The sequence below is a fragment of the Engystomops pustulosus genome, chromosome 9 (genome assembly GCF_040894005.1).
Source record: "Engystomops pustulosus chromosome 9, aEngPut4.maternal, whole genome shotgun sequence".
Lineage (NCBI taxonomy): Eukaryota > Metazoa > Chordata > Amphibia > Anura > Leptodactylidae > Engystomops > Engystomops pustulosus.
The window spans coordinates 24,867,516-24,895,142 of NC_092419.1; the positions used below are offsets into that span (position 1 = coordinate 24,867,516).

A 27,627-nucleotide genomic window follows, 5' to 3' on the forward strand; every position below is an offset into this window, starting at 1 on the left:
TGTCCTTAAGTAGGGGACCGCCTGTACGCGAGGAAAGCGATCAAACCGCGACAAGTAGAATTATTATAAAAGGCTTAAAAAAAAAACTTGCACAATCCATAATATTTCAGAAGATACATTTATTATTTCTACCCCCAGACTGTACATCACACAGGGAAAGATGTGATCAGACTTGGACTTTGTGTATAGAAAGTCCACGATGACTTTCTCCAATACCGTAATGATAGGTGTAGAGTCGTTCTCCGGGCAAAGCTCACACAGCCGGATGGATTCACACCTAATGCACCTCAAATTTCTGGTGCAAATGATTTTTAGGTAAATTCTTACTACTGGATCAACAAAGGGTTAGATAGAAGGGGCAACACAATTTTGGCAAAGTCAACCAATAGTTGGTGTACAGGCAGTCTATGCACCAGATTTATAGTACGGGGTCAACACAAGGATTCAAGTCCACTTAGAGCTACCCCTTATGTCAAAGGTCATATGCTCCATCATATCAGAAGTCTCATGGGGTCTGGTGCTCACATAGCAGCTCCCACTATGATGTGTAACAGTCACACGCACATAGTAGAGACCGGCAGCCATCAGCTGATCACTGGGCCGCCTTTGTCCCACAAAGATTGACCAACTTTTTTTTTTTTTAAGATTAAAGTCTTTTAAACGTAGTGTCTAATGTGTCTAGACAGCAGCTCCAGGGAGACGCTCTACACGTCCACATATAAACCATTGAACAACTTTTCCACCAATTTAAGTTAAAAATCAATAACCACAATTCAATAAATAATCAGCAACATCTACAATTATTGTTGGCTGCATAAAATCTAATTGTTCCAGTGTTATTCAGAGTCCTATAGAACCGAGGAGAACGGGCCAAGCCAGTCCCTTTCCAATATGTTGGGATCACTTTGACTTGGCCATTGATGGTCGGAGCTGTATGGATCCCTCTGCCCAGGATCCAGGATACTGTCTCATCTTAGTCCATAGACTGAGCTCTTCTCCTGTAGAGTCCATCCAATCTACAGGTTGTCCATTGTATACACCTATATAGGAAAATCAAAATCAGGATTACAGTTTCTTGAATAAGACAAGACATTAAAAGTGAAGCGGTCACCAGGAATGTCATTTTAAGCTGTTGTCAGGTTCTAATAAGCTCTGCTCTTTTAAAAAGGCCTTTGTCATCATTCTGAATACTTTCACTACTTTATAAAATGTTATTACACATCACCTGGCTCCCAGCCAGCAGCTGGTCTGTAATATCATAATGAGGGCCTGCTGGTCAGCAATATTATAAAGGAGGTGGCTGATGGTTAGTAATATTATAAGGGGAAGCCACTGCTCAGTAATATTATAAGGGGGGCTGATGGTTAGTAATATTATAAGGGGGACTGATGGACAATAATATAAGGGGGGAGGTGTTGCTCGGCTGAATTAGAATGGGGCTATTGAACTCTGTATTTACTAATAAGAAGGGCTGCTTTGCTAAATATTAGTGAATAGCTGCTGCATATAAATATAAATATATATATTTTAGGACATCCTTCTAATCCAGGTGACCTAGTATAAGTGACAGGTATTTTTAGGGGCGCAGTGTGGAGATGTGCTGCATGGAGTTGAAGGCATCTGCTAATAAATTCTGCAGCTATAAGTCACAGCTGGAAGAAGTTTTCAATGTTCATCATGGAAGACCAGGAAGAGCCATTCCAGCACAAGCGTAGAAGGTTATACAGTAAATGATGCAAACCACCTAAAAACATTAAGACCAAGGAGCACATTTGCCCACTTCTGCCGCAATCCCAGATATGTATTTGGCATCTGGCTGGGATGACCCATAATCGGCACATGAAGCTATTGGCCATATATCCTTTTGTAGGGAATTCTTGGTGCTGGCACAAATTCCTGGCGTTAACTCTTTGAATGCCACTGGCGTTTAAATCAATGTAACGAGTGCACGCTGGCACTACCATGCTGCACGCCGCTTATGGGATCGTCATTTTAGTGCCGCCACATATGCGCTAAATTGATTTAACAGTGTACCAGTTAGAAAGTTGATCCACAATATTCCCGGCTCTTGATATGCATTTTTAAAAGTAACTTTTAACAAACACTTTGTTAAACTGGAACTTCACTTCTCATGCAGGTTTATGAAAATATGACCGATAGTCCCATCACAAAGTGACTCTGTCCCCATTATTTTGTTTATATTCCCCCGGACCACCGACTAAAAGAGACTCCTTTCAGGCAAAAAATGACTCATCTCAACACAACTCTTAATGATTACTATGGAGGTAAATTATTTACTTATATGAAATAATATTTCATAGGTTAGTGGTGTAAAAGTTGAAGACAGGTCAGGTTTAACTAAAAAAAGCAGTTGCCCAGTTCACCGCAACCTTAAAGGAAATCTACCATTTGTTTGGACTGAGTAGTTATGCTGAAAAAATAATTATAAAATTCAGGACCTTGGGAAAGCTGGGTTGCACGCAGGCTGCCGTTCATAAACACATTACATGAAGCTTCCTGAACTGCCCTGACAGGTCTAATCAACCAGAGCTGGATGACTCATACACAGCAGCTGGGGGATGGTGCAGCGATTGATTACTTCTGCCTGTCAGGGACAACATAGTGATAATGTATTCTCTGCTTATGCCGGGCAGGACAAGGCTGAAGCAGTGCATAATTACGGTAAGAGGAGAAGCACTATACAAACCAGAGCTACAGAACCTCATTATCATAATTTTAGGATTGTTTTTTTTTAGTAAAACCACCCAGTACAGGGATTAAACAAGATATGTTTCTGCATCAGTGTCGCTACAGCATTCTCAGGGTATGTTTGGTTCACAATGCATAAAAACAAATGGTAGACACCTTTAACAGTATAAGATTTCATCTAAACCAGGATTACAATTCTAAATGAAGTCAAAGGAGACCAAAACTATGGTTGTGGCAACCCTTAACAAAATGACCTCACCTGTCCCCGGACCCAATCTTACTCCTCCCAGAAAATCATTGCTGGAGAGCGGCTCCCGATCCCAGACGGTCAGTTCCAGACATGTATTCTGCAGGTCCTCCGGCTTGATCCCATTGTATACAAATGTGTGGTTGTAGTGAGGGTTCAGACTCTTCTTCATCACCGGTGTTTTACGCTTGGTATTTCTGCTTTTGATTGGCAACAGATAACTAAGGAGAGAGAAAAACACACCAAGTCCCAATGGATCCAAACACAACAATGGACAGTATTACTTAGGCAGAAAGTTTTTAGGTAAGTCTTTACCCTTTGTACGTCCTTCATTAAGGAAAGCTATAAACTTTTGGTAAAACATAGACCCATTCATTAAAGGGGTTGTCCAGTCACTAGTTATGCCCTATCCAGAGGACAGGGCTGCTGGTCAGTGGAAGTCCCCTGATCGGGGGTGGGATCCCCAGGTATCACAAGAACAGGGCCCATTGTACCCCAAATAAATGGAGTCGCATATCGGACAACCAAGAACAGCGCTCGTTTACCCTCATCAGTGCCATAGAGATGAATAGAGATCGCTGACCTTGTGATATGTGGGGGTCCCGCCACTTGGACTCCTGTGGAAAGGGGAAAACTTAACTTTTTGGACCTCAGTGGCTGTACAACCCCTTAAACTAAAAGGTTTTTTTTTATTTACACAATTTGATTTTCTTTATGGAGAAAAACTTTAGCCTATAGGACAAAATGTCTAAATGTTAGGACTCCACAGTTTCTCACCCCTTGACGAAGCTATCGGATGTCCCGCCTGGTTTTACCGCAGTCAGGTTCTTAGCCTCTTTAATCCAAACCTGAAGTTCACCCGTTTCATCTGTCTTGGCTGGAAAAGGAAACGGAGATCAAAATAAATGTATAAAGGCAAAGGAAAAGTTTGGCACAAAAAATAAATCTCCATTGCCTCTCCATTATTCATGTGATTACCATCAGATTTAGGATCGAGATCCTATCTCCGTTATTTCTCTAAAGAAAACCTACCATTTGATTTGATGCATTATGAAGCAAACATACCTTGAGAATGCTGTAGCTACACTGATGAAGAAACATATCTTGTTTAATCCTTGAAATGAGTGGTTTTTCTGAAAAAAACTATTCTAACATTATGATAATGAGTCTCTGGCGCTCCTGTGGCTGGCCCGCTGCTTATCCCCTCACCCTAATTATGCACTGCTCCAGCCTTGTCCTGCCCAGCACAGTATTTTTCGGACTATAAGGCGCACCAAATTATAAGGCACCTGATTATAAGGCGCACCATCAATAAATGCCTGCTAAAACGTCTAGGTTCATATATAAGGCGCACTGGATTATAAGGCACACCTGATTATAAGGATGAATGACCAGCAGGTGGGAGACCTGTGCAAAGTTCAAGGCAGCTGTTGTGTGTAAGTACGGTTCATATATAAGGCGCACTGGACTATAAGGCGCACCTTTGATTTCCGAAAAATACGGTAAGTCATCACTGTGTTGGCACTGACAGGCAGAAGTAATCAATTGCTGCACCCTCCGCCAGCTGCTGTGTATCCAGTCAGTCATCCAGCTCAGGTTGATTAGTCCTGTCTGGACAGTTCAGGCAGCTCTTTTATGTACAGCAGCCAGTCTGCATCCAGCTTTCCCAAGGTCCTGAATTTTATGGATGCTTTTTTTCAGCAAAACCACTCAGCTCAAAGATTAAACAAGATATGTTTCTGCATCAGTGTCGCTACAGCATTCTCAAGGTATGTGTAGTTCACAATGCATAAAAACAAAATTTAGATAGATTTCCTTTAATGATATGAAGCAGAGATCTCATAAAAACTTACTTTTTCTCCTCTCGCTTCCAGCCGTGGACTTGGATGGTGGGATGTACTTCAGTGACACAACCAACTCTCCTTTGTAAGTGCTTGCCTCTGCTGTGCCCTGAAAGATAATTAGAGGGGGTTGGACAGGGTACACATCATGTAACAACCAGGGCTTTCCTAGATCACCAATAACACAAAGCCATGAAACCTCAACTTGTGAATAAGTTCTTAAATAGTTTGCCGGTATACCCAAAGACCCCCCAAAAAAACATTGGAATTACCTTCCCATGAAGAGGAAGACACTCGTCCATCACAACGTCAAAGTTCCAGGAGTTCAGTGGCACGTTGACCTCCCCGAGAAACGTGTTCCTTCCAAAGCGATCGTGATGCCACACAGAAAGTTGTAGGGTTCTGGTGTGAAGAGTGGACTCCGGCACGATATACTAGGAATAATGACAACCAATCAAAGGGTCTGTCGAAATCCCGCGACCAGCATCTATCCACCTACATGACACATTCACCTACCTGTAGGGTTTCCCCGTACAATGGATTGACAGTGTTCCGCTTTATCGTAGTCTTGCGTTTCCCCTGTCGGGATTTTTCTGGCAGTAGATAGGACTTTACATATCTATTATATAGAAGTGATGAGAAAACGGAGGAGGTTGTTGGAAAAAAAAACAGTATTTTTTTAAGAACCAAAATAAAGACTCCAATGTTTGGGGCAAGAGCTGAGTAGATATGATGAGAACTACATATTAGTGTGTCCACAAATCAGGGCAAGTCTGGGAATTATTTGGGAATACTGAGATTTAAAGGACATCTACCAACAGGATGAAAGACTGTATGCAAATTAACACTTATGGAGCCTGGAGCCACTCAGGCTCATTTGCATACAATACTTCATCCTGGTGGTAGATGCTCTTTAAAGATCTCAAAAATGGAAGAGAAAAGTTGGTTGACTATGGCAGATTTGTCTGGACTATGTATAGGGGCCTTATGTACCACACAGAGGATGTTTGTACTTTATTGTAGCCCCTTCTAGAGGTCTTCAAGGAGCACCCATGTGTATGGAGAGGGGGATCTGTGGATGGAGTCAGGGGCGTAACTACAGTGGTAGCAGCCATAGCAGCCGCTATGGGGCCCGCAGTGTCAGGGGGCCCCATTATCTGACCTGACACAATAAAGAATGGAGGATGTGCACCATTATATCTATATTGTACTGCACATGTCCAGCATAATATGTATATAACATATACTGTGATGTGTATATGGTGTCTGTATACACTGTATGCAAGTATGTTGCACATGGCTTTGTATGTGTATATGCACATGTGTGTATTTATATGTGATAGTAACTCGCATGTGTGAGTATACTAATATGTATATTTCTTAAGTGGGAAGGGGGGCCCCATGCAGTAGCCTGCTAGGGGGGCCCTGTCTCTCCGAGTTACGCCACTGGATGGAGTATAGCCACCTTCATGTAGTCCTTACTCACGGGTTGGATCTGTGCTTCACGTCATCCGCATAGGCCAAGTTCCGACACTCCTTCACAACAACACTGAGGATCTGCGTTTTGCCATCATATTTCATAGAGAACATGATTTCCCCCGTTACAATCACATTTCCAAAATCTCCAGCCTCACTGTAAATACTCATCATACTCCCAAGCGTGCTCTGATAGAAGAAGACAAAAAAACCAAAAGGTCAACAAAAATATTCTCTCCTATGGAACATCTATCTGCTCCCAGATACTGTATTTCTTGTGCACAATCCAAAAATATCCTAAACCTCTCACTATCAGAGTGAACTTTGACCCCGTATTTTACCCAGACTGAAAACACTCAAAAACTGTAAGTGTGAACAGTCCCCATGTCTGGCTCAACAGGTCAAAATGAAAGACATTCCACAACAGGACAAAGTGTCCAGCGCTCCGAGATCTGATAATAATAATCGTTATTTCTAACGATAGCGCCATCATATTCCATAGCACATTACACATCATAGGGGGCATATACAAATACAATGCTACATTACAGAGTAATAACCGTCATATGGAACAATAGGAGAGAGGGCGCTGATCACAAGAGCTTACAGTCTATGAGGATGAGGGCGTGACACAAGGGCTAACAGTCTATGAGGATGAGGGGAGGACACAAGAGCTTACAGTCTATGAGGATGCGGTGAGGACACACTTTAGCCCCGGCACCCCTGAGGACGCCACGAATGTGGCGAAACATGTCGGGGGGGCGTTAGTGTGATTAGTTTTTAGAGAGCAGACAAAGTGTGTGTGTGGTACAAATTGCTTGAATGAATACTAGGGCTAGACTAATACAGGTATAACGATACTACAGAAAAGAGCACTAGATACATAGGATCTTCAGTACACAGTGTTAGAGTGTAACCAGTTGACTGGCAGTGATTAATAACTGCAAATGACACAAGTGTCGGCTTTCTTCCAACTAGTGTACTGGGCACTCAAGACAGTTATACTAAAAATTCAGAGCTATCACAGCCACAATATCTCAATAATGTATTTGAGAGCTACAACATTGTAGCAATACCATTGGTAGCAATACCATTAGTATTAAATATTCAAATTGAGAGCTGCAACATTGTAGCAATACCATCCAATCTGCTGAATAACGTCAGTTTAAACAGCACTATACTGACATCTAGTGGCCGTTGATATATATATCAAGATCCTATGTTCTCTTATAGTCAGTCTTCATAGTTTCAGCGTATACCACACAATTATGTTTCCACGACGGTCTGCATAATTTTAACACAAATCCGACATTTGTCCTAGTGAAAATATTCTACTCTAGTGGTTGAAAGTTACAACCATTTTTTAAATATATATAAATAAAGGTGAAGTTTTAAAGACAAATGAGTCTCAGTGAGGCCTAACGGCCTTTTTTGTAAATAGGATGCGGGGAGGTCACAAGAGCTTACAGTCTATGAGGATGAGGAGGGACACTAGATATTACAGTCTATGAGGATGAGGGGGGACACAAGAGCTTACAGTCTATAAGGATGAAGGGGGACACAAGGTCTAACAGTGTATGAGGATGAGGGGGTGACACAAGAGCTTACAGTCTATGAGGATGAGGGGGTGACACAAGAGCTTACAGTCTATTAGGATGAAGGGGGACACAAGAGCTTACAGTCTATGAAAATGAGGGAGGACACAAGAGCTTAGAGTCTATGAGGATGAGGGGGTGACACAAGAGCTTACAGTCTCTTACATGAAAATGTGACTGCAAAGAAGCCTGGAGCTTGTATTGTTTGTCGGATAAGGATAACAGATGGGAGGAGGACATAGGATGGGATAGGAAAGAGAGTTGACATTTGTCTAAAGAGATGGGTTTTAATAGAACGTTTATAACTTTGGAGGTTGGGTATTAGTTCGATAGTCCGGGGAAGGGCATGAAGAGCACGAGAAGGGCGATAGACTGAGATGAGAGAGGAGAGGTAGGGAGGTGCAGCATTTGTTGATAAGGGTGATAATTTAAACTTTATTAGGAAAGGGACAGGCAGCCAGTGCAGTGATTGGTCCAAATTGGAGGCGTCCGTGAAGCGTTTGGTCGGAAAGAATACATTGGATAGGAGACGGTTTAGCAAATGGAAAACCCATTACAGGCGGTCCCCTACTTAAGGACACCCGACTTACAGACAACCCATAGTTACAGACGGACCCCTCTGCCCACTGTGACCTCTGGTGACCTCTCTGGATGCTTTACTATATTCCCTGGCAGCAATGATCAGCTGTAAGATGTCTGTAATGAAGCTTTATTGATAATTCTTGGTCCAATTAAACCAAAAATTTTGAAACTCCAATTGTCACTGGGGCAAAAGAAAAAAAATTGCCTAGAACTTCCATTATAAAATATACAGTTTCGACTTACATACAAATTCAACTTAAGAACAAACCTCCAGACCCTATCTTGTATGTAACCCGGGGACTGCCTGTAGTAGGGAGTTACAGTAGTCTAGTCGAGATTGAATAAGAACAACAATTAGTATTTTAGAAAGTTTCAATTGTATGAAATGGTCGGATTCTGAAGATGTTTCTGAGATGCACACAGCAAGAACGAGCAAGAGATTGAATATACAGTCCAAAGAAGAGATTGGAGTCCAGCACAATCCCAAAACAGTGGGCCTCCTGCCTTAGTGCTATAGTGATCCCGCAGATCGAGATGGAGAACTCAGGGTTGGGTCGGTTAGTGGATGGTGGAAAGACAAAAAACTCACTCTTAGAAAGATTACATTTCAAGAAGAGAGAGGACATGATGTAAGAGACAGCAGAGACAGTCACTAGTGTTCTGAATTAAGGCAGGGGTGATGTTACGTGCAGAAGTATATAGCTGGGTGTCATCAGCATAAAGATCATAGTGGAAACAAAATCTGCTGATGGTTTGTCTGATGGGGGCAGTATAAAGGAACTTCAACATGAAACTGTAACTCTCTTTACTAATCCATCCCATGTCCTCCTCCCGTCTTTTATACGGCAATCAGCAGATACCAAGCTGCAGGCTTCTCTATAGTCTCCCCGACCTTGGCCTTTGTATGTAAGGTGGTGGCTGATGGCTGGTTCAAACAGCAGCATTTTTTTTGCTGTAAATCTGCTCCATTTGAGCCTTTATAGAGGCCACATGTTGACCCCCCCATTAGTGTGTAATACAGATTTACCGTGGAAGTTCCACTGCGCAAGCTGCTTCTGGCTGTGGTCATCCGATGAATCTCCACCAGGTTGTCAATATCTTCATCTTCCTCATCCTGGGTACAAAATATTGGATTATCTGTCAAATTATCCAAGTTAAAGCAAATCTAATAATTTAACAATGAATAAAATAAACCAAGAACAGAAGTGCCTATTTATGGATCAGTCACAGCCACGTGGACACAACATAGCAACGGGTACAAAAGTCCTTCAGGACCTCTATAATAAACCACCGGGAAGTCTATACAATCATTTGCATGGTGGGTCCCTTCATAAGGTTCTGTTCCCTTATGTGGCCCCATTATATGGTGGGCCCAGACAATACTTACCATCTCAGCATTGAGTCCCGGAACCGACTTACTCCGATCACCCATCGTGTGCGTTTCTTGTGGCTTTTCCTCTGGACGCAAGTCTATCACAGATTTACTGTAGTCTAAAAACACCACAACATGATGAGAGTTTTATGACAATTCTGTATTCGTGGTTACTACAGTAGGGAAAGCATTTATTTCTCTACCTGATGGTTTTAGGAGTCTGCGGGGATTCTTCTTAAATATAGCCTCACTCTCATCTGCCGAGCCACCACTACGATGACCTAAACGTGGTTCCTAGAGGAAAAGATAATATGAAAGAGGTGTATTACACCCTAAAGCAAAGAGGATGGAGATAGTCCTGGAGCTTCCATATTACAATACAACCTAAAAAAATATATAAAGAAATGTTCTCGGTTTCATGGTTCCCATCCCTCTCTCCACTGGTGTCTGACTGGAAGGAATAGGGACCCCTCTGTTTAGTAATAGTTAAGTCCAACTTTTGCTTGTCAGAGCAATCCCATGAAATTGGTGAGTTTTAGGCAGGGTCGGCTCCAGGTTACAGTAGGCCCCTGGGTGACAGAGCCTCAGTGGGCCCCTTAGCAGTAAACTCACATGGCAACATTAAAAATTCAGAAACGAAAACAGTCTCCTGTTTCCTATTAATACCATAGTTTATCAATCCAAACAGCTCCCTCATAGATATATACCGCTCTCTCATGGTTGTTTTATATAAAGCCCCCCTCACACCCTATGGATTAATTAGATACAGCCCCCCTCAACCCCATGGATTCCTTATGTACAGCTTTATGTGCAGCTCTTGGCCCCCGGCACTTGCTCAAGTATTTAGTCCTGGGTTTAGGGTTTGGCACAGGCTCCATTGGGTCAAGATAGTCATGATAATATTCATCAGTATTTGGCACAAACCGATGTCTTAGCTAGATATTGCCCTAGATGAGCATCCTCAGCCATTTCTGTGCACCACAACATTTTACACGTCTTACTCCATACCCTGCAGACTATGAGACTCTAATTCAAATAAACCTCAGCTACGTTTATTACATAATTCGGAACTTTATTACAAAATGATAATATAACAGACAGGTTTCCATAGAATAATACATCAGGATTTCTTCACATTGTTTTCCAAGCACCTAATAAACATATGTACCTACCCCTTCTGAGTCTGAGTGATGGTCCCTGGAGCGCACAGGTACAGTCAGGGTGTCCACCTTAGCCCCACTCGGTCCATGGATTTTTCTTCCATCCTGGGAAGTGCTCATCTTTTCTGCAGAATTTCTCCTTTAACACAAAAAGTCAAAGTCATTGGTTTTGTTGGGATTTCTTGGCATAAAAATAAAAAAAAGGCTCAAAAAAGTTGCAAAGAATTTTTTACATCTTTTTACTGCTAAAAGGTTTCACAAGACTATTTCCAACACTTCACTATTCACTCTGCTGTAAACAATAGGACTACTGCGAGTCCAGCACTGCGCAGCGCCACATCCATGGGTCCCATAGTCACTCCAGTCCCTGATGATGGATGTGGTGGGACCTTTTATGACTTTTTCAACTTATTGAGAAAAAAAATCCAAGACATCCAAGAGCATCAGAACATTTATTAAAAGGCCAAAGCCACAGGAATGAATGTGACGACAGCAGAACTCCAAAGACCGACATAGAACATCCCAAGGAGTCCAGTGATACATAACCCCAAACTGTCCTGTTATCTATTCTCAGTTTCTTAAAGGCAGATTTTGGAGAAAAACTGCAGTAAAGGCTGCATGCACACAAAGGGGATGGGAATGGCTGCACATGCAGCACCGTACCGCTCTGTACATGTCCTATCTTTCTCCGTGTTACGACGCATGCGCCGTGGATCTCTATGGAGAGGGGTGGGTTCACGCCGTGCGGGAATATGTTCGTGTGCATGCTGCCAAAAAATGCTACAAAGGGGGCGACGGAACAAGCAGGAGGTATCTGCTGAAGCTCCGCTTCTCTCGTGGAGATTGCTAGTAATCCCCATTAGTCTCAAGGCTACTGAGCCCACAAAACCAAAAAGTTGGCCACTGGTGCCCCTACCTATCAGAAAAGGCCCAAATCCCTACGATCCAGAGGCCTAGCACATGCTGAAGCTGGGACCTTGATTTCTGGCCCAGCGTTACGGATATACCTCCTCCGTATCATCCAGCTGCAGGCCCTGGTGACTCCGGACCTGGAACACCACCAGAACACCAGGCGGGAGCCCTACCAGAAGAAGGAATTGATTACAGCCATCTGGCACCTCCTGCATTTACACAGAGCCATCATCCCCTATGGCCTGCTACCTCCAGGCCTCCCCAACCCTGTACAGAGGTTGGAGAAATACTCAGGTCATTATACAGTATAAGCCATCCACCTGGGGGTCTCCAGTACTTCCTCACCGATACCTACACCCACCCCTTTCCAATAGACAGTAGCCCTCTGATACATTGTTATTGGGTCTGAGGGCCTGTCTCCATCATCCCCACCCTCTCCTCTATCACCAGATACATCCCCATCTGCTATAGCTGAGGCTCCGTAGCTCTGGAGGAGTGGAGCGGCCACTGTGCCATATATCTTCTTCTATCTTGGACTCTTACTAGGAACTATAATGAAAGCAGAAGTCATGGAAACTTCCTGGGGTTAATAAACTTTTTATAAGATGCACTAAAATTGTATGCGAACAATGGTGAAGGGAGGAAAATATGACAACAATAAAACTCACAGGCAGATATGGAAAAAAATCTGGGAGAAGAAATCTCCATTTCGCCATGGAAACATTCCATATTTTAGGAGGAACTAGGAGCGAAACAAGATTAACCCAACCTCTTGTAAGACTCAGCAGTCCATGCAGAAGATTATCGAAAAGCTATTAGGCCAGTTTTATAAGAGCTATCGGATATAAAGCACAATGTGAGAAAGCTAGGCCCCTGGGGTTGAACGACAAGAAACGCAATCCTCTTTGGTTACTTTTGGGGATGTGACAGCCAGCGCTCTTTACAGTTGCCAATCTCACCTAAACAATATGTTGTTCTATGTAGAGAGTCAAGAGAGAAGGAGAAACAATCTTCGCATCAAATGGGTTCCAGAGACGATACTCCCTGCGGCCATCCCAGAATTCACAGGGACTGTTAAATTCGCAATACGGTTCCTCACACTAACAGCTTGCAGTGCACACACCACTCCAGAGTTTATAATCTACAATCTTAACCTGAACATAATAAGACCTCAATCTGACCCCCACCCCCCCACATCCTAATGACTACCCCATTAGAAAATGGCAGGTGTCAAGGTTACTTCCTGGAATATCAATGGGATGAAATCCCCACCCAAGATATCCAGGATATTCCATGCACTAAGGAAAGAAAAAGTTGATATTGCTATTTTACAGGAAACCCACTTCCTATTTGGACACCCCCCCCCCTTCTCCCCCAAAGACTTTTCCTTTATATTAACCTCTTATTTAATAGACTGAGAAGGTAGGTATTTATTCTATAAAGGGAAGATAGCCCACAACACTGTTACCATAACTGGTCTATACGCCCCAAATGAGAACCAGACACCATGGTCCTCCTCCACCATTCTCCAGCTTTGCTCCTTCAAATAAGGAATCTGTATACTAGGAAGAAACCTTAAGACAGCCCAGGGGCGTAACTAGAAGAGGGCCCCATAGCAGACTCCTAGATGGGGCCCTCTTCAATCCTTAGCTAGGCAGCCTTCTTATCGCAGAGTCAGGGTTAGGTTGAGGGTACATATCTATCTCTGTAGCTGCAGACCACATAGGGGAAGTACACAACAGAAAGCTAGAGATGAGAAATTCCTAGTCTTGCCGTCCAATCCACTGACACTTATTCTTTCCCGACTCAGCTGTGTACTGTACAAGATGTGCAGTGTTATATACATATTATGCTATACAAGGGGGCAGCAAGATATGTATATATTGGTGCACATCCTCCATTCATTTGTGTGTCAGGTCGATTGCTGGGGCCCCCTTACACCGCACGCCCCATAGTAGCCGCTATGGCTCCTACCCCTGTAGTTATGTCCCTGAAGCAGCGCTAGAACCTCTAATCAACTCTCCCAAACTAGTTCTTAATTCTAAAACCCTGAAACGAATAAACATGACCATCTCAGATGCATCACTACGCAATGTTTGGAGACTTCTGAATCCTTCCACCTAAGATCACATGGTTTCCTCAGCCCAACAAAACTCCTATCAGCGTATGGTTTATATATTCTATATGATATGGAATCCAGTCACGCCGAGTTTGTCTTTGCAAATTTATTTAGCCAAAAATATAGATATATATTATAGATAAATTGAGGTATACCGTTGCTGCTATGGAGGCGACAGGAGCAGAGAGGGAATCGGCGGGAAAACCGCTCAGTAGTGTAGTAGCGCCTCTCACAAAGTTAGGAGACCTCCCCTTCTTCTCATAGTCCAACCAACAAAAACTATGAACACTAAAGTCCTGGGCTCGTCCTGGAGCATTCCCTGCCTTCTCACAACTAGAAGAATGGATCCCCTCATGCCTTGGCCATACCACAGAGAGCGGCCGCCTCAGAGAATTGTCCTGGTAGGAGAAGACATTTGCAGCAAAGACACCACCTAGGAAACTGATGTCCACAATATAGAAATGTCTGCTTACGGAAAGTCTTCACCTAACTTCATTCAAACGTGGGAGAACAGGGGCGTAACAAGGTGCGGTAGGGCCCCACAGCAGACTTCTGGATGGGGCCTCCCCTACCCACTCACAAACACATTTATACATTGATATATACAAATTTATTCACTGATGTATATACATTTATACACTTACACAGATCTGTCCCAGAAGCTGCTGACCACATGGGGGAAGTACATGACAGGTATGAGAGATCCCTGGTCCTGTAGTTCTGCTGTCCTCTCCCCTGACATTTCTTACCTGCACTGCCAATTCATGCTGTATACTGTGGTAGATGTGCCCTGTTATATACTTATTATACTATACGATGTGCTGAATAATATATACCGTATGTTTCGGACTATAAGGCGCACAAAAAAATCATTTGATTTTCTCAGAAATCAAAGGTGCGCCTTATAGTCCAGTGCGCCTTATATATGAACCGTACTTACAGACAACAGCTGCCTTGTACTGTGCACAGGTCTGCCACCTGCTGGTCATTCATCCTTATAATCAGGTGCGCCTTATAATCAGGTGCGCATAATATATGAACCTAGACATTTTAGTAGGCATTAATTGATGGTGCGTCTTATAATCCGGTGCGCCTTATAGTCCGAAAAATACGGTATATAATGGTGCACATCCTACATTCTTTAGTGTGTCAGGTCAGAAACCAGGGCCCCGGTTGGACTAATAAAAAGTTGCCAAAAAGTTGCAAAATTTCAAAGAACAACCTGTCCTGTGCCAAGGAGTTAACTTAAATCATCATACATGATAAATGGATATAAAATGTATATGTTTTAATGCTCCACTCTGAAGTTATCCCAATACGGTTTCCTTTCAAAGGGAAAGGGGGGTCTATCTAATCAGTTATGTCTGAATAAAAATAATGAATACCTACCCCCCCCCCCCTCTTCCCCCCCCCCCCCCCCCGGCCTTATCAAATCCATCGAACTATCAAAAACACTTGACCAACATGTGCCATGAATACAGTAGTTGTGTGGCCGGTGCCAGTGTTGCCCCATCTTCCATGTGATCCCCGGTAGCGAGTGGTGCGGCTACAATGTTACTGCCCCTTGTGTAAATAATCTCAAATCTGCATTTGTCTAGACAAGAAGGACACTATTTGTTCAGTGACACACAAGATTATCCGGAGAATCTTGTCTGGTTTTAGAATTCAGAAGTCTACGGAATATTCCGACAGCAACGAGAAACCAAAATGAGAGTCCGCTGATCCCACGACTGGAGCGTTTGTGTCTCTCAATAGCGCCTCCAGCTGGGCACAGGCCACTCCAGTGAGGCTACATTGTCTTATGGGAGCCTGAAACATGAAAAAGGCGCCCTCTATGTCCACCTCCAATCTTTACACTGCAGCGCCCTCTCTGTCCACCCCCAATCTTTACACTGCAGCGTCCTCTCTGTCCTCCCCCATGCTTTACACTGCAGCGCCCTCTCTGTCCTCCCCCATGCTTTACACTGCAGCGCCCTCTCTGTCCTCCCCCATGCTTTACACTGCAGCGCCCTCTCTGTCCACCCCCATGCTTTACACTGCAGCGCCCTCTCTGTCCACCCCCATGCTTTACACTGCAGCGCCCTCTCTGTCCTCCCCCATGCTTTACACTGCAGCGCCCTCTCTGTCCTCCCCCATGCTTTACACTGCAGCGCCCTCTCTGTCCTCCCCCATGCTTTACACTGCAGCGCCCTCTCTGTCCACCCCCATGCTTTACACTGCAGCGCCCTCTCTGTCCACCCCCATGCTTTACACTGCAGCGCCCTCTCTGTCCACCCCCATGCTTTACACTGCAGCGCCCTCTCTGTCCACCCCCATGCTTTACACTGCAGCGCCCTCTCTGTCCACCCCCATGCTTTACACTGCAGCGCCCTCTCTGTCCACCCCCATGCTTTACACTGCAGCGCCCTCTCTGTCCACCCCCATGCTTTACACTGCAGCGCCCTCTCTGTCCACCCCCATGCTTTACACTGCAGCGCCCTCTCTGTCCACCCCCATGCTTTACACTGCAGCGCCCTCTCTGTCCACCCCCATGCTTTACACTGCAGCGCCCTCTCTGTCCACCCCCATGCTTTACACTGCAGCGCCCTCTCTGTCCACCCCCATGCTTTACACTGCAGCGCCCTCTCTGTCCACCCCCATGCTTTACACTGCAGCGCCCTCTCTGTCCACCCCCATGCTTTACACTGCAGCGCCCTCTCTGTCCACCCCCATGCTTTACACTGCAGCGCCCTCTCTGTCCACCCCCATGCTTTACACTGCAGCGCCCTCTCTGTCCACCCCCATGCTTTACACTGCAGCGCCCTCTCTGTCCACCCCCATGCTTTACACTGCAGCGCCCTCTCTGTCCACCCCCATGCTTTACACTGCAGCGCCCTCTCTGTCCACCCCCATGCTTTACACTGCAGCGCCCTCTCTGTCCACCCCCAATCTTTACACTGCAGCGCCCTCTCTGTCCACCCTCATGCTTTACACTGCAGCGTCCTCTCTGTCCTCCCCCATGCTTTACACTGCAGCGCCCTCTCTGTCCACCCCCATGCTTTACACTGCAGCGCCCTCTCTGTCCTCCCCCATGCTTTACACTGCAGCGCCCTCTCTGTCCACCCCCATGCTTTACACTGCAGCGCCCTCTCTGTCCACCCTCATGCTTTACACTGCAGCACCCTCTCTGTCCACCCCCATGCTCAGGGCCGGATTAAGGTTGGTGGGGGCCCCTGGGCAAAATCTGGTGGAGGCCCCCGAATTAGACAATCATTTTAATTTTTATTAGACATAGATGTGCATTTCTGGGATTCGTTTACAAACGCATCCAAAAATGCAACTCGCAGACACAGTTTAAGGCTTCTTAGAATGTTTTTTCCCCGTACTTGCAGGAAAATAAGAGAGCAAGCTCTTTTTCCTGTGGACAGTACGGTACAGTGACATACGTTGTGTTCACCATACCATTGCCGGACGCCACAGGCGTCTATGAGGACGGATATTTGGTCTGTACGGCCGGATACACATCCCCATAACGTTCATGTGAAAGGGGTCCAACAGGAATATAACTACTATAATACTACCCCCTATGTACAGGAATATAACTACTATAATACTGCCCCCTATGTACAGGAATATAACTACTATAATACTGCCCCCTATGTACAGGAATATAACTACTATAATACTGCCCCCTATGTACAGGAATATAACTACTATAATACTGCCCCCTATGTACAAGAATATAACTACTATAATACTGCCCCCTATGTACAGGAATATAACTACTATAACACTGCCCCTATGTACAGCAATATAACTACTATAATACGGTCCCCTATGTACAAGAATATAACTACTATAATACTGCCCCTATGTACAAGAATATAACTACTATAATACTGCCCCTATGTACAGGAATATAACTACTATAATACTGCCCCCTATGTACAAGAATATAACTACTATAATACTGCCCCCTATGTACAAGGATATAACTACTATAATACTGCCCCCTATGTACAAGTATATAACTACTATAATACTGCTCCTATGTACAAGAATATAACTACTATAATACTGCCCCTATGTACAGGAATATAACTACTATAATACTGCCCCCTATATACAAGAATATAACTACTATAATACTGCCCCCTATGTACAAGTATATAACTACTATAATACTGCCCTCTATGTACAAGAATATAACTACTGTAATACTGCCCCCTATGTACAGGAATATAACTACTATAATACTGCCCCCTATGTACAAGAATATAACTACTATAATACTGCTCCTATGTACAAGAATATAACTACTATAATACTGCCCCTATGTACAGGAATATAACTACTATAATACTGCCCCCTATATACAAGAATATAACTACTATAATACTGCCCCCTATGTACAAGTATATAACTACTATAATACTGCCCTCTATGTACAAGAATATAACTACTGTAATACTGCCCCTATGTACAGGAATATAACTACTATAATACTGCCCCCTATGTACAAGAATATAACTACTATAATACTGCTCCTATGTACAAGAATATAACTACTATAATACTTCCCCCTATGTACAAGAATATAACTACTATAATACTGCCCCCTATGTACAAGAATATAACTACTATAGGAATACAATATGCATAACACAAATATCTGCACCCCCACTGCAGGAGTGGTGTGTAATATATGGCATTACACAAAGGACTGCTGCAACCTGTAGCCCTGTACATTACAAAGTTCTGCCCTGTGTACTAGAATACGACAATGTTACACCTGAGCGCTTCACATAGAGGGAGTGGCAACAGTCCTTTCCAAGAAAACATAGGAGGTCAGGCTGCAGCAGACCAATGTAAAATATGGACCTATGTGGTGCATTAGACCTGTGTAATTTATCCACATGGCTGCTGCACCTCGTGTCACCATATTACATGCAGGAATGCTGCCGCAGGCCTAACATCTTTCCTTCCACAGGACTTATGCTGCTACCTTGTGTGAAGAAGAAAGTGACATTTAGCAACTCACAGGTGATGATCTGCTGCATCAGGTATAGAAGTGCATAAAGATTCTCCAGGCCAACACTTGTCGATGAACAATTCATGCTCAGCTGTGGTCGGCTCCTTGCATTACCTCTGTGATCCTAAAGACACTACAGTCACTTACACTATAGTGTCACCTGAATAACACCGTGCTCCTAAATTATATAGTATATACCCCTCTCACCACAACTGACCACACTGTGCCCTAGGATGTGTGTAATAAATTAATAATGATACTTACATGGCCCCTTTTAATTTACTATAATACATTCAGCTCATGTGCTGCCTTACTGTAGTATTGCAGTGTATTGTAGGATCAATCAGACAACCCAGGGGTGTGAAAAATAGTAAAACAAATGTTATAAAAAAAATACAACTAAAAATTGAAATCACAAATCCTCTAGAACTGATATAAAAATTAAAAAACTGTAAAAATCATAAACATATTAGGCATCCCCGAATCTCAAAATGTCTGATCTATCAAAATATGATAATGGTTATTCTCGGCATTCAACCTAGTAACGCAAAATAGCACCCAACTGATCAGAAATGGTACCAAAGAAAACATCAGCTCATCTCACAATATTTCACACATCTCCACATACCAAAGTATGAAAAATATATTTGCGCCAAAATATGGTGAAACAGAGAATTTTATTTTTATACAGAAGGTTGTAATTTTTTAAAATGTATTAAACTACAATAAATTTGGTATCCCCGTGATCGTACTGAGACAAATGTGTTTTTTTCACCATTTTCACTGCATTTGGAATTTCTTACCGCTCCCCAGTACACAGCATGGAATATTAAATACTGTCACTATGAAGTGCAATTTGTTACGCAGAAATCAAGCCATCACACAGCTCCGTACATGGAAAAGTTATAGATTTTTAAGTTGGGGAGTGAAAAATGGAATAAAAAAAAAAAAATAATGCAGGGCCTCAGCGTTAAGGAGTTAATAACAATAGATCTAGTGACAACCTAGTAGTATCCCACAATAACAAAGTGCTCAATATAATTAGTATTTGAATAATTAGTGTCCAGTCCTCCTAATAATAATCTACTGTAGTTTTAATTGTAAATAGTGAGTCCCTCGCCTGCCCCAGCAGTGCCCCCTCCCCCACATTCACTTCAAGTCTCACAGAGAAAGATAACATAAACAATAGGGCAGCAGAGGTTATTTAGTTCATTACCCTGCTTCTTTGAAAGCTGCTGTCACCTCTGGCCTTCTCCACGCTGTAAATCTTCATGGGGTCCTGATTTCTGCCATTCAGCCTGCAGCCGGGCCCGCGCATCGGAGCGCAGCACATAGTAAGTGCCGACACTCCTCCACGCTACACAGGTCGCGCAGTGACGTCACTAGCGCGACCTGTGTAGCTGACATACAGGCCAGGCGCGGTGGAAGGAATAGCTACTCCTCCCCTGCTAGGAGGGAGCGATGCTCTGCAGCCAGTACTCTGTGCTCTGCAGCCAGTCGCTCCCAGCAGACTGTTCTAGTACTGGAGCGGGCAGCTACAGGTGCGGGCCGGCGGCACATCACTTCCACTGTTTTGCACATGACTGGAAGCGCTACGATCGCAGCACAGCTGTCACTCATGTGACAGTTAACTTCCTGAGCTGACAGGAAGCATCGGCGCTGTCGGCTCAGGAAGTTAACTGTCACATGAGTGACAGCTGTGCTGCGATCGTAGCGCTTCCAGTCATGTGCAAAACAGTGGCAGTGATGTGCCGCCGGCCAGCACCTGTGGCTGCCCGCTAAGTCAACCAAGTCTACGGTACCCGTTACTCACTGTCTGTGTCGGCAGACATATAATCAGCTGGTGGAGGCCCCCTGGGGGGGCAAGATGGTGGGGGCCCCGGGGCTAGCGCCCCGGGAGCCCCGCCTATAATCCGGCCCTGCCCATGCTTTACACTGCAGCGCCCTCTCTGTCCACCCCCATGCTTTACACTGCAGCGCCCTCTCTGTCCACCCCCATGCTTTACACTGAACTGCTAAATGATTCAATAACCCATTAACTCATATTACAGGAAAAATAAAATGACACTTAAACATTCACAAAGTAAGAATGGTAAGTAGCTCCGATTCCTGTTGGTTGTATGACGACTGTCCCACCTGTGGTAGGTGTCTCTCCATAACTATTATCAAACCTCTGATTGGGGTGAATTTTTTTATGTAAATGTTCTATACTTGTGCTTTTCCCCCAGAATATGGTTCTGCACACTCCAGGTATAACACAAGACATCGGTACCTGGACAAGGTGGGAGTGCTTCTCTTGGAGTCCATCTTGTAACTGCTGATGCTCATCTGCTCTGTGGATTCTGTGTCGCTTCTCTGGTCCCTTAGGTCTGGAGATCCGGTCACTCCACTGCGATACAATAAAAAAATCCTTAAAGCAGGGGGACAGCGAAGGAGGGGTGCACAAGGTACCGGATAACTGGACACCCCAACAAGACACTCAGAGGGTTACAAGGTTAAGTGGGAGACTGGGAAGTTGCCGATTCCTAGTGAACAATTCAATTCTTTCTTTCCCATAGTCTCCCCATAATTCTGAAGCTTCTGTACAAGATCAGGCCCATGCCAGCACTGGGCATAACCGGGCCCAGAGTTGCTAGGGGGGCCCACATAAGGATTCCATGAGAGGGGCTGTATTCAATTAATTCATATGGTGTGAGGGGGGCTTCATATAAAATACCCATGAAGGGGCTGGTATAAACTTGGGAATATTTTAGGGAACAGGACACTTGTAGTTTCTGAATTTTTAATTCTGCCACATGTGTTCACTGCAAAGGGGCCCACTGAGGCTCTGTCAAACGGGGACCTACTGAAACCTGGAGCCGACCCTGTACAAGATGGTGAAGTAATGGAGATGTGATAAAGGTCAAGGGCCCCCGCAGTGGTAAGCTTAGAAGTAGATTTCCACATTCAATTTTTTTTTTGTTTTTTTTCTATTAAAGTTTATTCAAAGATTTTCCTACAAACTTACAAGTTAGCACACTTAAACTCCGTGTAGTGTCAACATAACACTTATGTACGCAAATGTACAAAAGCAAGTGTACATCAGCAATCAGCCCAGATATCACAGAAATTCTCCAAAGACATCTACACTATGAGGGGGAGAAATGTAGACATTAGATTTAAGGTAAATGACATTGTAGAACATGGGGAGAAAGGAGAGTGGAGCCAAGGGGGAAAAATGAGGTGGGATGGATGGAAAGGTAACCACCCCCTCCTCCTCCTGGTACCAGAATCTATGAGAAGCTAGCTCTCAGTTATCTGCAAAGGAATCACACTCTTCAATTCCAGATAGTGAGGAGAAGCAACAACGGAGGTCCAGAAGAACCAAGTTTTCATGGGGCATGCAGGCCAATTTGGATCCACTGCAGCTCGTTGACCCACGCCAACAGTGGTGTAACATGAAGCTGATGGGCCCCAGTGCAAAGTCTTTGCCAGGCCCCTGACTGTATTGTATGGCCAATAGTACTAGTCTTATACAGAAAAGTGACCCCTAAGGCTCTGGGCCCGGTTGCGACCGCAAGTTACGCCCCGGCATGCCAACCACGGATGCAGTGAGGGGGCTCAGTGGAATGGCAGCAGGCCGGAGTGCAGGCCTTCGCTTTGTAAGGAGTCAACACATCAGTGACATACGTGACAAGAGATATCTTGTGGTGATGTAGTAAAACCCCAGCAGGGTCATCCTGTAACTCATCCTGTCATCTCAAAAATCTCCTCCAATACCTGTTTTTCCACATTCTACTTACCCGGTTGCCTTTGGTCTCTCCTGTGGACTCTTTTGTCCTTTCCTCGCCTTCTGCTCGTTTATCTGTGAATATTCCAGCAATGTCTGTGCCGTTGTCTCCCGTTTATTCCCTGTCAACATAATGATTATTGATAAATTAAATGTTAATGAAAGGCCCAAAATAATTGACATTTCTTAGCAGTCTACCAACACGGTTACAACTCAAATCTTGTAGGTCGAAACAGTGATTTACTAGAAGCCAAAAGTGCCACCAATTGTCCCCATCCCATCAGGATTACCCTGTATTAATTTATCCTGGTTCTCAACGGGTGGAAGATCAACCAGAAGGACAAAGAGCTCGTTCTCTATATATATAATTTTGGTTTATGAAATTTTGCCTTCAGAACATTTCATGTGGAACAGAATGATATAGACTTGTACCTGGAGCTGGAGGTTTACGACGTAGCGATATCCTCACTAAATCACTGCCAAGTCTGTTGGCGAAACGATTGACCCTCTGATCATAAAACCAATCTCCTGTTGATTTCTTCAGCTCCCTGCAACGAATGAGAAGGTTATACATACTTGTTCTAACCCTAAGGACCACAGATGGATGTCAGGGCTGTGGCAAAGTCTACCAAAGTCTACCACAAGAGAAACACAGTAAACATCTCGTGTTATCCACAGATTTTACATGCAAGGAAAAAAGGCGTAAACACTAAATTCGAGGCTTCAGTTTAGTTTCAAACAACCTTTCTTATCGATTTCCTCCGTGCAATCCATTGCCTTCTAACATGCCTGAAGGTTGGTCTGCTCGGAGAAGAGAACCCTCTAGCAGTGGTTAGTCGTAGAGTTTGTTGCAGAATTCCATTTTGTATTGCCAAATGGGTGGTCCAGTTTAGAAAACTCATTTTCATAATCATTTTAAGGAATTCTGAGTTCACCACTCGGGCATTGTGGATTCAGAAAGAGTTATCTCACTCTGAAGAACCTGGTAGACAGGTAAACCATTGATTTGACGATTCAGGCATACATTTAGAGTGTGCAGAGTGCAGTTGAATCCCCTACAGGTGTTGGACTGGGGTCTCTTGGGCCTGCCACATAAAATGATTGGCGGAGACCACCCTAGATCAAAGTCTATTGGCCTCCAAATTGCGTTGTCTTGTGATGTACCTTTGGCCCATCAGTAGGTTACAGCTTGGGAAAATATGCAGAGTTTTCCAGGATAAGGAAATTCACGCCTCTCTAGCTACCTTGTAAAGCAGCTCCCTCGACATTAAGCATGACCTTCAGGAAGCCTAATGATTTGATGTGGGACTAAAGCCAAACCAGTATATCTATTCCAGAAAGAACAGATTCCCAACTGTATCCAGCACTGTTTCGATCGGTTTGCTTCTCTTCAGTACAGTGTAGGGAACTGGTTTGTCTGTGAGATGCTTGTGACTAGGTTTCGGGAAGTAAGAGTTCTCCTTACTGAGACTGGCAATGAAGGCCACCGTGTAGGCGTGTGGAGACTTGTAGCCATGGATGCTCCGCCTGGGACTACCCTCTGCTGGGCCATTGTGACACTGGGTAGAGGTTGTCTAAGGCCAAGAATGTCCAACATTTGCAGAATAGTGAAAAAAAGAAACCACCACCAGGCTGTACCTACAACTTACGCCTCTTTTATGCAGACATTACACTTCCATCCTCCAGTTGATGTCTCCATCCGGCAATCTTTGCACACCAGATGGTTGCAGCTCCGACAAGTGTTCATTTTCGGGAGTAAACGGCCCACGTTCTGTTGGCATCGGGCGCAGGTTCGGTCACTGTAGCGCTGGCTGCCCCTTTTTGCACCTTTTCTTCTTATATCCAGAAGCTCGTTCTTAAGTCTCCTATAGAACAAAAATCAGGTCAAGAATGGCAGATACACAAAAATAATGTGCAATTTTTAAACATTTTGGAGAGCTGACAATTTTAAACAGCTGACACTTTCTGTCAGGACAGAGACATGTTACAGGATGTACAGCGGAGGGCATACACAGTGAGCATGCCGTTTTTTGTTCTATAGGCAGACGGCACCCCTAGTGGTGAAGGGGGAGAAGCAGAAACAGCACAATAACAACTGTCTATGGTTGGTACATAGAATCATAGTTTATACGGTTGAAAAAAGACACATGTCAAGTTCAACCAAGGAAGGCAAGGGATTGGATTTAGTGGAACCAATTATATAGAACATAGCTATCCATGTTATTTAGGTGTAAAAAGCCATCTAGACCCTTCTTGAAGCTCTCTGCTGTCCCTGCTGTGAGCAGCGCCTGAGCTCGGCTATTCCACAGATTTACAGTTCTCATAGAAAAAAAAACCCTGTCTCCTCTGTAGAGCAAGTCTGTCTTGTCTTATGACCCTATAAACAAATGAAATGAGGTTTATGCCAATTTACAAGAACCTCATCTTCCCCCACATCTTTCATTAGAGGTTTATGAGGGGGCCATTGCATATTAGTCTAAACCCACCAAAATCAGTGAATTTATCCGTTGAGGGCCTCCACCAAACCAAACTCTTTGAATCATTTCGTAGGCTTTACTCTACAAATTCTGACACGTTTGGAATTTTCATCAGTGTCAGTAATTTTGGGTCTCTACTGTCAGATGGGTGGAGCCAAGTTGTCTGCTCCAGCTCAGGACCACAGAGCAGACAGTATAATTGGCATTTAACAATTATAGCATATATTTTAGCATGTAACATGCTAATTAGGCACTCTGTTTTTAGGTGGCTAGTCCTGGGCTAAAACGGACATACTGGCCCCTCCCATTTGACAGTAGCGAGGACTACTGAGAAAATTCCAACAACAATAGAATAAGTAAAGTGGCATCTACTAAATTTTCCGAAAGAAGCTGAAAATATAAATATAGAGCACAATGGAAATACTTTCTGGATAATAACCATGGTATGCTGCAGTAACCTGCTGCAGTATAAATGTGAACGCCGTCTTACTCCTCCCTCACCTGATCCGCCGATCCTCCGCTTTCCGCAGCTCTTCATCTCTCTGTAGGACTTGCAGGATGAAATCCTTTTCAGTCTCCGACAGGTAGGACAGATTTACCATTTCTGGATTTTGGGTCATGGTCGCCTCTATATGGTGCAGCCAATTCCCCGGTCACGGCACCTGGACAATAGAAGGAGGAGATTAACATAAAGGCAATGTAGGTGAGGTAAATGATTAAAGATTCTGCATCACCGTTATACAAAATTCTCATCTTTGTATTAGAATCCATAGAATTGATCTCTCTGGCTATATCAGTCATGACCTTGTCCAGCTGATAGGGATTACGATGTAGAGGAGGTGAAGAGGATGAGCTTCCACTCAGGTCCCTATAGCTACCCATTAGGTTATTCTTCCACATAGGAAAATTCTAGTAGTATATAGAATACATTAACCCCTTGCTGCCAATGCCCTTCTTTCAGTTTTTTGCACCCCTCCTCTCAAAACCCCCAATTTTTCCATTTACAGAGACATACGAGGGCTGGTTTTTTGCTTAACAAGTTATACTTCCTAGTGGCCCCATTTTATATTCCATTTCATGTATCCACAGTGATACCAAATTTATGGTTATGTTTGAAGGGTTGGAAATTGGGGGACAGCCTGACACATTGGGGCAGATTTATCAAGTGTCTGAAGGTCAGAATATTTCTAGTTGCCCATGGCAACCAATCACAGCTCAGCTTTCATTTTACCAGAGCTCATGAATATTTTAAAGGGGAGCTGTGATTGGTTGCCACAGGCAATTGGAAATATTCTGACTTTCAGACACTTGATAAATCTGCCCCATTGTGGTAGAGAGTTCCAGAATATGGGGGAAGCATGGGAGAAGTCCTGGATACATACGGTTGTGAGAAGAGCAGATGGTAATAGAGTGAAGCTGAAGGTCCTGTGAGGATCATAGATTACGTGTGGGACGGTATTGGCTGATGAGGTCAGAAATATATGGAGGGGACAGGGTGTGGACATGTAAACCAGAGTTTAGGATGGATTGGAGGGAAGTTCTACAATCTGTGCCATCACCAATCACAAGTGTTTGTTGCTTTTACACACCAAACATCCGGTATGTTGGAGACCGATAGGTCTGTCGGGTGCTGGTAAGGTGTTACAGTTACCATCCTGATAAGAGCTCTTTCCCTTCCCAACCTCTGCTTCCACAGTTGAGGCAAGTCATAGTGGATCCAAATACACATCCATATCAAAGCCCACAGTTTTAAGCTGCTTCTCAAACCACCCGAAGATGGTTTGGAGGAAAGCCAGACAAAGATGGATTTCTTGGACATTGAGATTTGGGTAGGAGATTGTGGACTCCTAAATACTGTGGCATTTTGTAAACAGACCTCGGTGAATCCTCTTTTAGATTCATCATCCTCGGATCCCTCTCATATTATCCGTTTCATCCCAACAGGGCAATTTTTAGGTGCCCACAGAATTTGTGATATGGAGCGTAACTTTACTTAAATCGTTGTTTCAAGGATTATGCTTCATCATAATACTCCATGGATATTGAGAAGGCAAAGCAGAAGACCAAAGCAGAAGACCACGATTGCCGCCTAACCCCTAAACCCCAAAAATCTTCCGATAATCAGGTGAGGATAATTACACCCTATAACATCCAATGGAAAAAGATTGAGATGGTAATGAAACGATTTTGACCAATTTTATTGTCTGACCCGGATTTCTGTAAATGTTTGGCATCTAGGTCACAATTGGTGGCTAAAAGAAGTCTATCGGGGATATGCTGGTTAGGAGTCATTATACACCACAATATCCATAGAACTACATCTTTGGATCAAGAGGACCAAAATGGAGTTCCTTGAC

The 27,627-nt window shown here is 43.9% G+C and overlaps 1 protein-coding gene across 1 annotated transcript in view; it reads right to left on the reverse strand.

The window, feature by feature from the left end:
• Window positions 1-40: 40 nt before the first annotated feature.
• SYTL4 (synaptotagmin like 4) overlaps window positions 41-27,627 on the reverse strand; it is a 50,910-nt gene continuing 23,323 nt past the window's right edge. The window contains exons 2-17 of the mRNA XM_072123201.1: window positions 25,772-25,932; window positions 24,443-24,658; window positions 23,226-23,341; window positions 22,807-22,915; window positions 21,297-21,413; window positions 10,995-11,121; window positions 10,026-10,116; window positions 9,838-9,941; window positions 9,478-9,564; window positions 6,284-6,462; window positions 5,314-5,416; window positions 5,070-5,231; window positions 4,810-4,906; window positions 3,734-3,833; window positions 2,969-3,177; window positions 41-1,040 (exon numbers count right to left, since the gene is read on the reverse strand). Coding sequence (XP_071979302.1) covers window positions 901-1,040; window positions 2,969-3,177; window positions 3,734-3,833; window positions 4,810-4,906; window positions 5,070-5,231; window positions 5,314-5,416; window positions 6,284-6,462; window positions 9,478-9,564; window positions 9,838-9,941; window positions 10,026-10,116; window positions 10,995-11,121; window positions 21,297-21,413; window positions 22,807-22,915; window positions 23,226-23,341; window positions 24,443-24,658; window positions 25,772-25,890 — 2,076 coding nt within the window. The 5' untranslated portion in view covers window positions 25,891-25,932 and the 3' untranslated portion in view covers window positions 41-900. The remainder of the gene's footprint in view (window positions 1,041-2,968; window positions 3,178-3,733; window positions 3,834-4,809; window positions 4,907-5,069; window positions 5,232-5,313; window positions 5,417-6,283; window positions 6,463-9,477; window positions 9,565-9,837; window positions 9,942-10,025; window positions 10,117-10,994; window positions 11,122-21,296; window positions 21,414-22,806; window positions 22,916-23,225; window positions 23,342-24,442; window positions 24,659-25,771; window positions 25,933-27,627) is intronic.